The 13758-nt window shown below is 42.3% G+C and overlaps 1 protein-coding gene across 2 annotated transcripts; it reads right to left on the bottom strand.

Annotated features, from left to right (window-relative positions):
• Positions 1-280: 280 nt before the first annotated feature.
• Positions 281-12791, bottom strand: znf326 (zinc finger protein 326). Of its 2 annotated transcripts, XM_015355397.2 has the most exons (14): positions 12731-12791; positions 11547-11625; positions 11261-11307; positions 10448-10532; positions 8617-8974; positions 5613-5778; positions 5062-5081; positions 4779-4824; positions 4595-4694; positions 3703-3850; positions 3320-3419; positions 2434-2564; positions 1820-1915; positions 281-880 (listed from the first exon to the last, which is right to left on the bottom strand). In XM_015355397.2, the coding sequence occupies exons 2-14, from the start codon at positions 11621-11623 to the stop codon at positions 743-745; spliced, it is 1512 nt and encodes a 503-aa protein (XP_015210883.2). In that variant the 5' UTR covers positions 11624-11625; positions 12731-12791; the 3' UTR covers positions 281-742. The 2 variants fall into 2 exon arrangements, with proteins under 2 accessions (XP_015210883.2, XP_069049975.1); XM_069193874.1 differs by lacking the exons at positions 8617-8974; positions 11261-11307; positions 11547-11625; positions 12731-12791 and having other exon boundaries at positions 10448-10537.
• Positions 12792-13758: the final 967 nt, after the last annotated feature.

Here is a 13758-nt window from a genome sequence, read left to right as displayed (position 1 = left end):
ATGAATATATTTAGCATAACTGCCAGGCTTTTGGACGATTCAGGATCAACACAGAAGTATTCAAGACCTCTCCTCAGGTTTTTAGATTCTGCATTATCATAATATTTTACACAGATGGGCTAGATGGGCCATATGTTCTAGGTCGAGCAAGAGATGAATTCCAGTGCTCAGTTTATATATGCAAAAGACTTGAGTAATAATATTTTGCCCAAAAAATGTAAACATGACAGGTGAATTTCAAAAGTATTTTAAGGCAATGAAAGAACACCACCATACCAAATAATTTTAAAACATTTATTGCCAGGCCCTACACAGAGGAAAGTAGCACAATTTTACCAACATTCTTTCAGTTGTACTTCTTTACACTAAGAACACAATCACACATTACTAGATACAACATCCTAAAAAAAGACATGGAATTCATCACCATGGAAATTCCTTACAGAATTGAAACAATGGATCAACCTGTTAACAACCACCACTGACAAGATGGACAACACTACTACAGGCCAAAAGGGGGAACAGGAAATCTGTGCACTGATAATACATGTGCTTTGTGCCTAAAAAGTTACAGAGTTTAATTTGTACCCATGCTAGGCAGTTTAAAATGAGCAGCGAACATACTGTATTTCCGATGCCCCTTGAGAACAGGCATGGATTTCTTTTAAGGAAGTGTTCGTGTTAAAAACAGCTCCCCCATTTGTAGACCAAGGGATTCAGCACACTGTCGTGTGGGCGGTGTTCAGTTACCCTCCAGCTCCACACTGTCTTCGCCTAACCCGTCGTCAAACTGGGTCAGGTCCGCGTCGTTCTGATAGCTGTCCTGCTGGCTGCCTTCCACAGGCTCGTCTTTGGCTTCAACCTCGAAAGGATCCTCCCCCTGGTAACATAATTATCACCAAATCTGATCAATCGAAGAGTACTGCCCATGAAACGCGTCGCCCCTCAGGTTAAAGAAGATCCACTTCAGCAGCACAAAATGCTTCACCTTGTCCTATGATATCTAGGAACCGATAATAAAGCGTAATGTTCACCCTGGAGGATCCCGATGTGATTTACAAAGAGAAATCAGTTAACCCACCACTGAGGTACAGCCTCACCCGAGGGACACTCGGCAGCCGTTCTGTGCCAGCAGAAGTGAGAAACTAATGCACCCATTGAAGCAAGGGGGAACTTCAGGGGTGCTGCACTTTGGAAACCCAGGCAGAATTCAGCCAGGGCACCTCTGACAGACACTTCCACTGAACCATTAATGGCATTAAGGACCTCTTCTCATCATTTCATCCAAAGAACAGCACGTTTACCACAGTGGGGCGCTGGAGATGGTCACCTGATCAGACCAGATCACTTTATTAGCCATATACAATTACTTGCATTAGGAATTTGTCTTTTCAAAGACCCCAGCTTGCTCTCCATAATACACACAGATAGGAAGAGAAGCCTGGGGTCAGAGCGCAGGGTCAGCCATCATACAGCGCCCCTGGAGCAGTTGGGGTTAAGGGCCTTGCTCAAGAGCCCAACGGAGTTGGATTTATTTTAAGGCCTGCACAGTAAAACACGCAGGCCTCTTACAACTTTTTCACACTCATGAGCACTCCTGCTGGCAGCTGAAATAAACTTTCGTTTTCACTGTGCATCAATGCAAATTTTACACTAATTACCCACAAGGCATATACACAACGCTACACGCATTTTGATACGTAAGGCAATATGATAGAGCTTCATTAATACACACATCACGAACTGTCGACTTGGCAAAGAGAAGACAGACATTTTCAGCCTTTCCAATGGGACCGTGCACAAAAAGAAGGCACTTTACCTTAATATACTTCTCGTAGCGAGCCTTGACTATGGGGTTGTTCAGGATGCTGGTAGCTGTCAGCACGCTCTCCTTCTTCAGCTGCTCTTTATACAGCTTTTGGGGAAAGAAGGTTTACAGAGAGTTCACGAAGTTCATGAGATACGCAGGTCGGAGCTTTAACAAGGCATGACATCACTTTATCAGCCCTATACAAGTTTTGTTGCATTAGGAATTCGTCTTTCCGCATACCTCAGCTTGCTCTCCATGAGACACACAGACAGGGAGAGAAGCCTGGGGTCAGAGAGCAGGGTCAGTCATTGTACAGCGCCCCTGGAGCATTTGGGGTTAAGGGCCTTGTTCAGGGGCCCTATGGAGTACGATTCCTCTGCCGGCTGCGGGATGTGAACCTTCCAGCCACAGGCGCAGATCCTGAGCCACAGAGCCACCGCTCCGCCAAGCAAAGCGACACCAAGATTTGATACCAGGCAAATTCTTTTCAGTTTTACACCAGGAGCCTTACTGAGTGCAAGGTCTGCTAATAAAACTGGGAGAAGCGGGTTCTGCATGAAAGTAACCCCCACGGCCCCAATCCAAAGGGAAACCCGGAGCCGCTCCCTGCTGTGGGCACGTACCACTTTGTTCTTCTGGTGGTCGCTGGACTTGAGGTGCTGCTGCACAGAGGACAGGACGGCGGGGACATGAGCCCGGCAGGCCACGCAGTGGATGACCTCCACCTTCCTCATGTAGTCCTCCTCCGTGACTCCTGCACAGCCAAAGAGATCGTGAGCGACCAGAGCCGGGCCCGGAGACCCCGGAGAGAAGGAAATGACCAGCCGGTAACCTGACTCGCCGCGCACTACCCTGGCTAAGAGCATGGCAGCAATTCCCATTTCCCGATCACACGTGGGAGTCGCATGAACGGACATGCTAAGGGGTGACTCAAGAAACTGATTCTACGTCATTTAATTCTTGTGCACAGCACCATGTCAGTGGAATTCACTGCCCGGATCCATCAAAGACTCATTGACCATTTCAAAACCCGCCTGGAGACCCCTCTTTTATAGTACAGAGTTGAACATGCCATTTAAATAACATACTAAAAAAATGGGTTTCGTTGGGTCAGTCTGCTGGCCATTTCCATTTTATATTGTATATTGTGGGAGCTCTTGTACAGAGCTTGCTGAACTGACACAGCTATTTAACCAGCAGCACTGCACTTCCGGTGATTACAAGTCTCTTATTTCCAAGAACGGGACCCTTCCAACGCCTGGTTTTGGCGACTCGGCACCATTCCACGACTGCTGCTTATTTGGATATTTCCCCCCAAGATGACTACAGCCTGCTGAAAAAGTACACCGCCGTAGGATTTTATGGTTTAACATATCTGACCCTCACCAAGTCCCAAAAGTAGATAAAGCTAACATCATTTGACAAATGACACAAAAGAATTCTACACTGTCATTATTTATTTTTAAAAAATGAGCCAGCACTCAGACGTAACTAAACAGTGCCAGTTACCTTCCATTAACTCTTTATGAATTTCCTCTAGGGTCTGCTCAGGGTGGTTGTTATTCAATTTCCGGGACACCGTCTTCCGAAATTTGTTGACCATGGACTCCTGCAGGGGACATTCTCAACGTCAGTGACGGATCCACACATCACCGAGAGCTTATAGTAAGTGTTCATCTTAAACTCCTTATAAACAAGGATGGTGACTTCTCATTTTCTCTGACCACACTTTAATCTGGTCTTTGTTAATGCAGAATTTTATTATGATATTCGTCATTCATTGTTTTGTTCTCTACAACATTATCAATGACTTTTTCAGTGAATACTTAGCTGAGAGAAAATAAAGTTTAAAAGACACCATGTTGAGATAAAGGAACGTGAACAGTTCTTACATGCAAGAAGTTAATGACTCCATCATCGAATTTGGCCTGCTTCTGGATGTAGTCGAGCGTCTCCTTGTGAGAAGGGCTTTCGAAGTGATTCTCGATGTCCTTCTCTTCAAACGTGCGGAACTTACAGAAAGTGCACGTGAACGCCAATCTGCAGAAAACACACAGGCTTCGGCCCTTAGAACTTGCAATCGCAAACCACACGCGTGAAACCCTGCAGCTCCTTCTGCCCATAAAAAGCATATGCGTTTTCCCCGTTACTTACAGTTTTAACCTTAGACAAAGCAAAAGGTTTTTCACAAAGTCCGAAGCAGTTGCACCACAACACACACTAAAACATCTGAAATACCTCTCTGCTACTTACATGTATGTCGATTACAAAGCTCTTTGCAAGAATGTAGGCACTACAAGTGTAAGCAACAGTAAACAAGGTGATGTGTCAGAAAAAGAGTGAACCTTCTCCATCCAGCTTGCCCACATCACAGTGGCATTCCATTAAAGGAGCTGCCGGCATCACTGGCTCAAGTCTGGGCTGTCACAAACTGACTGGGACCACGAGCAGTGGCAAACAATTGAATGGCTCCTGCCAGGGGTGGCTGGGGTGTCCTGGGCTGACCACACAACAAAGCGTTGTGCTGGTCATCTGCGGGCTTGTAGCGTTACTCCTCTAACGGATGCTAACTCCTGTGCAAGGCACTGTGGGACTAAGAGCGTGGAAGAGGGCAAAGAGCCCTGAAGGGGACCACGCTGGAGGAAGGTGTGTGCTGCCACCACTTGACCCTTGTTGGTCTAAGACCATACTGGTGAGCCAAGCTGATCAACAGCGGGACATCTCAGACAGGAAGGACAGGAGGAGAAAGAGTATCGACTCCTGGTGTTAAAAACATTTCTGCACCTGTATCCATCTCCATATTTTTCATTGTTCTTCTCGCGTCTCCGTCTCTGCTTCTCTCTCCTGGCCTCAATTTTTCTCTGCTTCTCCTCCTCCATGGTGGCTTGTAGGAGAAAGGACAGTTTTAGGAAGACAGGCCCCGGGAACGAAAACCGCAGGCCCAGGAGACAGGAAAGGACAGTAATACCTTCTGATTGGCTGCCGTTGTTTCCATCGTCCGTTTCACCACCAGCCTGCAATGGAGACGGGCAGCTCAGCACCAGGACAGAGAGGAAAACAGCACCAAAGCCATCCAGGCAGCCTGCTCTGCAGCACGTCCACCACAATGCTACAATAAAATAGTCTGATGCGAATCTCTCATGCAGTGAAAAATAACTTTACATTGAAAAAGACACAGACAAGGCCTCCCTGAGACACTGTCTTCAGTTCAGAACACTACCATTCCATGTCAATCTTTAACAAAGCATTACCTCAGAAGGGCTGTTCGTTCCTGGAACAACAGAGAGGAAAATGTGTAAGAACAAGAGTGCACACAACTTGTTGAATTTATTTTAAAATTTATTAAAATAGGCTGAAGTTGCTGAAGTGGGTAATCCAATGTGCTAGCCAAACACTTCATTAGAAAACTGCAAACCTTACTGATATACTAAAATAAAAAAGCACAGGACAGCTGAAAAACTACTGTAGATTTTTACATATAAGACAAGACATGCCAATTCAGGCGACCCTAAATGAGCTGTAATTCTATGATGAAATCACTGTTCATTAAAGAGATTAATTGGAAGTATAGATGTCCACTTCACTGTCAAAAGGTAAGAAAAGGGCAAATTCTGCATAATTAAGCAGAAAACTACTACATGCGAAATCATACTGACAGCGAAGTATCCAGCTCTGAAGTATTCCCCTCTGCCAGCTGCTGCATGACAAACACACACCCACGTTTTACCGGGTCCCAATTCCAACAAAACCCCGAATTTTCGAATGCGATGGCAAACCGATCGAGTCGTTCTATTCATTTTACCCATTTTGCCTTTCGGGGCCAGGCCGGTTTTGGTCAGCTTCTGCTTCTTGACGAAGGTGTTGGGCCTGCTGGGCGCCATCATCTTCCTCTTCACGCCCCTGAAGGCGGGCTGGTGCTGGTAGTCGATCTGGAAGCCTGGCGGGGGGTTCCCGAACTGGCCCATGGGCTGCAAGGAGAGAGACCGTCATCGTCTCAGCACTGCAAGAGCTCAGGAGCAAACAACCTGCGGCCCGGTTCAGACCTACACCTCATAATGCGGGACAAGGCTGCTCTTTTATTGCAGGGCAAAAACACGGAAAGAAAAATCTCTTGTGTTCTGGAGTACATCCTGGTTCTCAGCTTCTGCTCTTTTTAATATATGCCGATGACTGTTTATTGAATGAACAAGCTTTGAGTTGTTCGTTCAGTATATTGGTTTTAACAAATTAAGAGCCGATACCAAAAATCACTGGAATTCAAGTTCAACTTTCTGCTACTGCAGAACGACTTTTGGGGTACCCCAAAAGAATAAATCAGTTTTCCTTGCTTAAAGTAAAAAGAAAATATGCACATTTAAAGGATTTACACTTCTAGCATTCAGCTTTTTCACCAACTTACTAACATATCAGCTGTAAAGTACTGGTCCAAACACCAGGCTCTTAGAACATGAGCACTTGGCTTACAAAAACAAACCTGTGAGCCATAAAATTCAGTCCTGGTCAAAAACATTAAATTCTGACAAGTACATTTCTTAGAAAACGGGGTCTAAATCAGTGTCATCATCAAGCCCTGTGCTTTCTTCACAATGAAGTATCTTTTGTATAAAACTTTGGCACAGAGCTAAGAGATACTTTTCCAGAGCTTATCCAGGTGTAAATACTATACCAATATGCTGCTTTAGTATACATAAAATAATTTTTCTTTAGTACACGTGGAAAGGAGAAAATCTTTAAAGGAATTTCTGTTTCCACTTAAAACGAAAAAAGATGAAAATCTCACTGAAAGCTTTACTGGAGAACAATGATTTAGCCAATTCAACGCATGGTGTAAGTAAGAAAGCACAGGACAGCTGCAAAGCTATTTTTGCAGTTACCATATTTTTACAAACAAGACATGACACACAAGTTCAAATGATACTACATAACCTGTAATACTACGTTGAAACCATTGCTCTCTGAAGGGTTATTTGAAGGTAGCTGTTAACTGCACTGTTTCACGGTGAGACAAATATAAGATCTTTAACAAGCAGCATAGTTAACCGGTTGTAAAAAGATGTAACTCTCTCTGCCTCTGAACGTTAAGTACTCCTACTTTGCATACCTAAAATGGACTCTGCTTTGCAAGACGGCTGTAAAAAACAGACCATCGCAACGCATCACAAAGTTTCAGTGGTTCATTTTTTCCCGCCTTTAGCAATCACTTTCTAGTGTCGGAAAGCTGTTTTCTGGGCTCTGCATCCAGCACCTAAGCACAAGTAAAACATGCTGTTCTCCACAAGCACCACGTCCCCCAGCCAATGAACCGCCGTTCAGCCGAAGAGGTGCGATTTCAACCAGAATCACAGAGCTAGAAGAACACGGTGAACCGGAAGGTCTTCCCTGATGACACTGTTCAGTTCCCTCTACAGTGGCGAGACCTCGACCAAGGTAAAAATGCTAGGGTTCAGCATTGCCAAGCAGTAATAAAAACACACACATTAAAAAAGGCAATATTCCAAAACTATACAGGAATGAAAACTGTTCCCGGAACATTTAATAACCAGATAAATGTGTCACATGGATATCCAGGAGTTCCTAGTTTCTTAAATGTGATAACTCAGCCATAACAGCTCATCTAACACATTAATTCACACGTTTAATGATATTAAAACCACAATTTTATCACAAAGTCCAGGGATTTAAATTTAGAATGATCGCCACAATGATAACCTCTCTCAGAAAAAAAAAACTTTTAGTTTTTCAGAAATTTAAATCGGAGTAAGAGCAGGCCAAGTGCTTCAGAGTAAAAAGGTCTTTTCATTCCAGCCCTATCCAAGCAGTGTTTCCCTTCACTACTGGCAGATCACAGAGCAGAGCACATGGCTTTGGTCCTTCTCTCTCTCACTGGAACGCTGCACATGAGCACTGCCATCAAGAACTAATCACCACAACACCGACCAGCTCCACAACCCTGACTTGCAAAATCCTATATAGCTGAAAGGAGGCTCTGACTATTACAACCAATAATCACAACAGCTTTACTGTCTCAGCAACAGCCACCCTAGTTAAACGCTGTCAGCCAGAAGATGTCCATGTCCTGAAGGATTCGACTCCCTGACCTTGCTTCCGAGCTCTTCCAAAGACCTTTGGCTCAGTTATTAATACAGCCCTTCTGACTAGAAAAACAGAAAACAGAATCTCAGAGCCCAAAACATTTGGGATTTCTTCAAGTGAAACTCCTTTGTGCTCGTTTATTCGGACAAATGGAAGATGAACTCTCCGCAAAAATTCATCTCATGTCCACTTGATTTTATACAACGACAGAAAAATATGCGTGACCAACAATACAGCATAAGGCCACTTCACATTAACACTTTAAAACTTTCTTTAGATTTTGAAAGTGGGACTGATGTAAAACCAAGCATTTATTTGATGCACCGAGTTATACAAATACAAAACTCGTCATGACCATCAAATTTCTTATCTTTGCCAGTCTGAAATCCTTGGCCAGTTTTGTTTATGTTCTAACAGATAAATGTAGGAGGTAAAAGAGCACTGAACTGGCAACATACTGCAGCGCTTCAATTGCAAATTAGGCCCAGAAGCAGTCTGGGGAGCTCGCAATCCCATTTCCGCAATGATGCAGAATGACACAAGTTCTGGTTGAAAAATAAATGACTGAGCCCGGTCAAGAAGGCCACACACACTGTATTGCTTGGATGCCAAGTTCTCTCTCGGCTGATCAGATACGTTGCGGCTGCAGCTGTTGTCGTCACAAGGGTTCAGAAAGGGTGAGTTAATAGAATCCCGAAAGATTCTGTACTTACTCCTCTGCCTCGGCCTCTGACTGTAGTCGGTCCGCCCAGGTCACTGCTTCTACCTCCAAATTTGTTTTGAGGGTAAGCAGGCATCCCTCTGCCCCGAGAGCCTACAGGCGCAGGCTTCATATGGGGTGAAGAAAGGCTGCCGTAGGAAGAGTAACCACCTCTTCCAGCATTATCCATAAAGCCAGACCTTAAACCGGACCTTAGGTAGGACGACTCCCAGCTAGACACGTCATTATCGAATTGGTTATTCGGGAAGGAGCTGTCAAATCCGCCACCAAAACTACTTCCAAAGCCAGATCTGTACAGATCTCGGCTACCTCTAGAAGACCCGGAGTCGTAAGACTCGTAAGGTCCGAACCTGGAAAAGTCGCAGAGTGAGGAAAGAAGTGAACGGTTGTATATGGAGAGAGATCACACAAAGCACAACTTCAAACAGAAAAATCAGGCTGATGCTTTTTTTTTTTTTTGAGGAGTGTCAGAACTGTGTGCGCATATCTTGGAACAGGACTGGGCACAAAATCCAGGAGCTGAGTTTAAATAAGGGGGGATTTTTCTGTGAACGCTGTACTGCAGGACTAACTCTCCAAATGAAACCATGAATAAATACATCCCCACCAAAGTGAAGCAGAGGGACCACTGGCTAAAGGGAGTAGCTCTTTGCGATGTGCACATCGGACATTACTCTTGGCTCTGCGTAACTCCATCGTGGATTTCCATGACAGCCCAGTCCTGATTCAAAATGATTTTGTACAACAGCCTCCAAATATCAACAGCATGAATAACTTCAATATTAATGATTATTCTAAGCAATAAATAATGTAAACATATTGAATTGCTAACAGCTTCATTAAAACTATCACTTTGGAAAAACATTCAACAATATGGCAGCACCACACGTAGGTCTGAAACATTTAATTTTAAGCTGACATAACATCATGTGTGAGAAATTAAGTATACATTTTTGCACTTCAAAACCTTCCTCACAAGCACACACAGGACTGCTCATTAAATTAAAAATTGCAAGTAACATTACAAGCTACACCAATGTTGAGTTGAAGTTCAAAAGCTGTTAGTAATTTGAAACTACCGGGTTTAATTCTAAAGGCAACAGACCCTTCCAATGACTCTAGTAACGTTACATGTCTCCAATTGTTTTGGAAACCATGATGATTGTTTATATGCTTAATCAGAAGTCCTAATGCAAGGTGACTCACAAAACAGATTAGCATCCTTTCAATTTGTGAACAATGAAACATCCACGTATCACCTCTTTTTCTTCCTCAAGTCTGAATATCACTAGCTAATGTCCAGTGTGTGCAGCACAGGAAGACAGCATGCTGAATTCAGAGCCAATACCTTTTCTTTTACAAACCAGTCTTCCAAAATAAAGTCTGGAAAATGTGATTAAAATTATGTCATGAAAAAAACAGTTTGTCAGCTTGGTTTTAAATAATATCCATCTAGTCTGACAGTACGATGATAAAGCCATGTCTCTTTAAACTTGTGTTTTTTTTAACTTTAAACTAATCTTTCTGGGAGTAAATAAAATATTTCATTTTCACAATACAGAAATACAAGAAGAAACTAAAGAGTTCTATTTATGCTTGTAAACTGTGAAATAACTAAGCAAAATCAATTTTCTTTATGTACATATTTAGGGAAAGAGCAAATCACATTCAGCTTGTAAACTCCGTTTACAACACTACAGTTCTGTCTTGTTCCATGACGTGTAAACATTATACACAGACATGGAAAAAATACTATCCTTTCAATGCAGCCTGAAAAACAGAATAAACGTTTCTGTCTTGGAAAAACTAGAAATATCTCCTACCTTTCAAGACTGTTTCCTTCGAAGCTGTCAAAGGGCCTTGAGACCGGGCCTGCGTACCTTCTCTGGGAACAGCCATGGCTCATATCTGCAGACCAACAGAAACCAACAGCACCTTTATGTTACAGGGATAATTTGTACTGCTTCCAGAAAAATCATGTTTATGTCACACAGCACCTTTAATGACAATGTCACTATGGTTCTCCCAGAGATAGAAAAATACATCTTTGGAACCACTGCAGTCCCACATCTTCAAATTAGCACACTGTACAGTTTTAATAGGCTTTAATAAGACCTCATTTAGAACAGTCACTTAGCCAAGACTGGAATAAACCTACATACAATTCAGCTACACTAGAAGATAAGAAAAACCCATCATAGGGTTACTTGTTATTTTTTCCCCAAGTCCAAGAAAGTTTTCAGGGAGCAAAGACAAGATGAGTCAGGAAGCGTGCAATGCTAGGCACAGCAGATAAAACGTGCTAGGCACAGAAGGAAAACTGTCAGTAATACAAAGTCATGCAACCACAAAGCAGAAACTTCAAATTAAAAAGCACACCACAGGTCTTTTTTTTTTCCTCCAAAAGCTTCAGCAAAACTGATGTTTTTTACCAAAATATTTAACTGATAGCACACTCTTCAGTGCACAAGTTTGGTCACATTATAAAAGAGAGATTGCCGAGTCTTAAAAAGCTGGACAAGATCCTCAGACTGCTTGGCTACAAGCAACGAACAAATGAGCTAAACGTGTGGAAGGGCTTCCTTCATCTCTGTAAACTCTCACATTCCTGAAATGCAGCACTCGAAGGTTCTCACCTCCACTCCCCAAGGGTGATGTCATCAGGTCTTCTTTTTCCGAGTACCTGCGGAGAAAATGTTTGCTCTTAAGTTTGCATGTAGAAGAAGAATAAAAACCTCCGTAACCTAGATAAAATAACATGCACTATTATTAACAAAACCTAGCTCCTAACTGAAGCACAAGCTAATGACATTACACCGAAGCACACTCACAACTGGGACAAAACTCGGCTTTAAAGCATCGAGCCTGGGCTGCAGCAGTCATAATATTTCACGTAACGGTTCCCTGTGCGCTCGAATTCACCTTTCAAAGGAGTTGTACGGTTCTAGGGGTCTTGGAGCTGGTCCTCCAAACCGTCCTCTGCCATTTCCACGAATCATTTCTGTAGACGGAACCATGTCAGCTATGTTAACTGAAGGAGCAACAACAAAGACACCAACTGTGATGGTATGAAAGGGTTTTTCAAGAAACCACACCCCACCCTTTGAGAATACTGATATTTAAAAACACCTGAGGTGCTATAGGTCCAGCAGATCTTATACGTCACCTCTAAATAATAAATTTGTGAAGACTTGGAACACATCGGTTTTGAGCAATTTAGAAAGTTCAATGGTTCAATCAAGGCAGCAGTGGAATATTTTAATTTCATGACATTTTCGTGATTTACTTATTTCAACAAATCGCCTGCAGAAGGGGACAGAACGAAATTCTGTTCCAGCTGTTCAGGCACTGGGATCTGAGGGTGACCCACAGAGTCTGCTGGACTGTGGTTGTCCAGGACCTGGACTCCCCACCGGTGAAATATAAAACATATCACCTTATAAAATACTAAATAACTGTTTCACAAACCACCAGTAATCATGTCACTATTGGGAACAAATATAGTTATCTGTTTGGTTAATATATTTAAATACGTATAAAATAAATGTTAAAACACAATAGACCAAAGAGAACCATAAAGCTAGGTCTAACTTGGACACACCCTAGTCTTCAAAATACGATTACAGTCAAAAGCGTATGTTAGGTTTAAAACGCATTTGCATGTGGTTATAATACAAGTCTTTAAATATTTAAACAGGCATCCGATTGCATTATGAATCCGCTTGTGTAAAACTGGACGTATTCACCACGGCATCCCAGTACAATAGGTCGGAGGAGCGTCGTTTTCCGCAGAACCAGTTAGTTACGAATTATTGTCCGCCTCTATCACTAAATCAAGAAATCAATAGCTTCGTGTAGTACAGTTTCCCAGTTTCGTTTTTCACCATGAAATTATTGGTAGACGTTCCCACACATTTTTCAGTTTAATCATATTCAACAAAGGCCCGGTGAGCTGCGCAAAAATGAAAAAAAAAATCGCCCGGCACACATGAAATAAAACATGGATATGGAGATATATAAATATCAAGAACATTTAATATTGTTTTAAATTCTAGAAAGCGGCACACTTAAACATGAGAAAAATCTGTAGCATGTTCAGTATTTACCTGCAACATCCAGATGCTATTCGCCCCCTTTGTTGTTCGTGTTACAGACAGAAAGGTCCGGCTGGAATTGCGTCTTTCACTTTTCACGTTCCGGGCTACAAAAGCGTAACCTCAGAGCGTTAGAGCTAGACGTTATGTATCAGAATATAAATGTGAGTTGAAACCTTTACTAGCTGTCAAACCCCTAACTGCTTGACTGCTTACTCGTCTACCAAGTTCATATTACGTGCACAAAGGTTTTTAATTTGTAAATACCCATTCCTGTTTTAATCAGGGTATCGATACTATGGATTCTGTTCTATGTAATAACAGGCAAAGACTAGAATTTACTACAGACTACAGAAAATTGATGCACTTAAAATGTAATACTTCATGTGTTACGTTTAACGAAAGTTGTCACTATTTCATGGACCATGTTAATAAAATAAAAACTATAATGATCAGAAGTCTACCAATCCTATTTTTTAAATGAGATCAATTTCAAGGTTTGAAATTCGTGAGCAAATTTTGTGAATATGGATTTCAACTGTCGTATGAGCCCGTGAACAAACCCCTGAACACGCTTTAAAAATCTCGGTTTTCATTTTGTGCATTTAATTTACTTTTCACTAAGAAATTATATTCGCCGTTTTTCCCATTAGGGGGCGCTCTGTGCTTCAGGAAAAATACACTTCCCAATGCTTCTTTGTGATGGTCCTTTGAGCAGGTCCACCTCGATAATTGCTCCGTTGTTTCCAACATGATCTTTAAATTAGATTCCTCGTCCGTCCAGGCAAATGAAGTTGACGAAAAGTTCTTGGAAACTAGTTCCACCTGCACTGAAGGCCTATATTTTAACAATAAGTAATAAACGCTCCCTTCTCCTAAAGGCTTTTTAAAATTCAGCTGTTCATAAACGTAACAGGCCGTTTGTTGACGATATTTCCAAGCATCGAAAAAACAGGATGAAATATAGTGAGGCACTTTAAATTAAACATTCGTCTTTAAATTAAACATAGTATCCGTTTACACATATTTTAATGAACAAG

The sequence above is a fragment of the Lepisosteus oculatus genome, chromosome 9 (assembly GCF_040954835.1).
Source record: "Lepisosteus oculatus isolate fLepOcu1 chromosome 9, fLepOcu1.hap2, whole genome shotgun sequence".
NCBI lineage: Eukaryota > Metazoa > Chordata > Actinopteri > Semionotiformes > Lepisosteidae > Lepisosteus > Lepisosteus oculatus.
The sequence above is the reverse complement of the archived record's forward strand: the minus strand, read 5'-3'. Positions and strand labels throughout refer to the sequence as shown.

Bases quoted from the DNA above. Each gene is read 5' to 3' on its own strand.
- znf326 (XM_015355397.2), bottom strand. From the start codon at position 11,623: ATGATTCGTGGAAATGGCAGAGGACGGTTTGGAGGACCAGCTCCAAGA. The intron at 10,533-11,260 runs GTGAGAACCTTC...GTTGGTCTGCAG, and splicing joins ATCACCCTTGGGGAGTGGAG to ATATGAGCCATGGCTGTTCC. The intron at 8,975-10,447 runs GTAGGAGATATT...CGACTTTTCCAG, and splicing joins GAAGGAAACAGTCTTGAAAG to GTTCGGACCTTACGAGTCTT.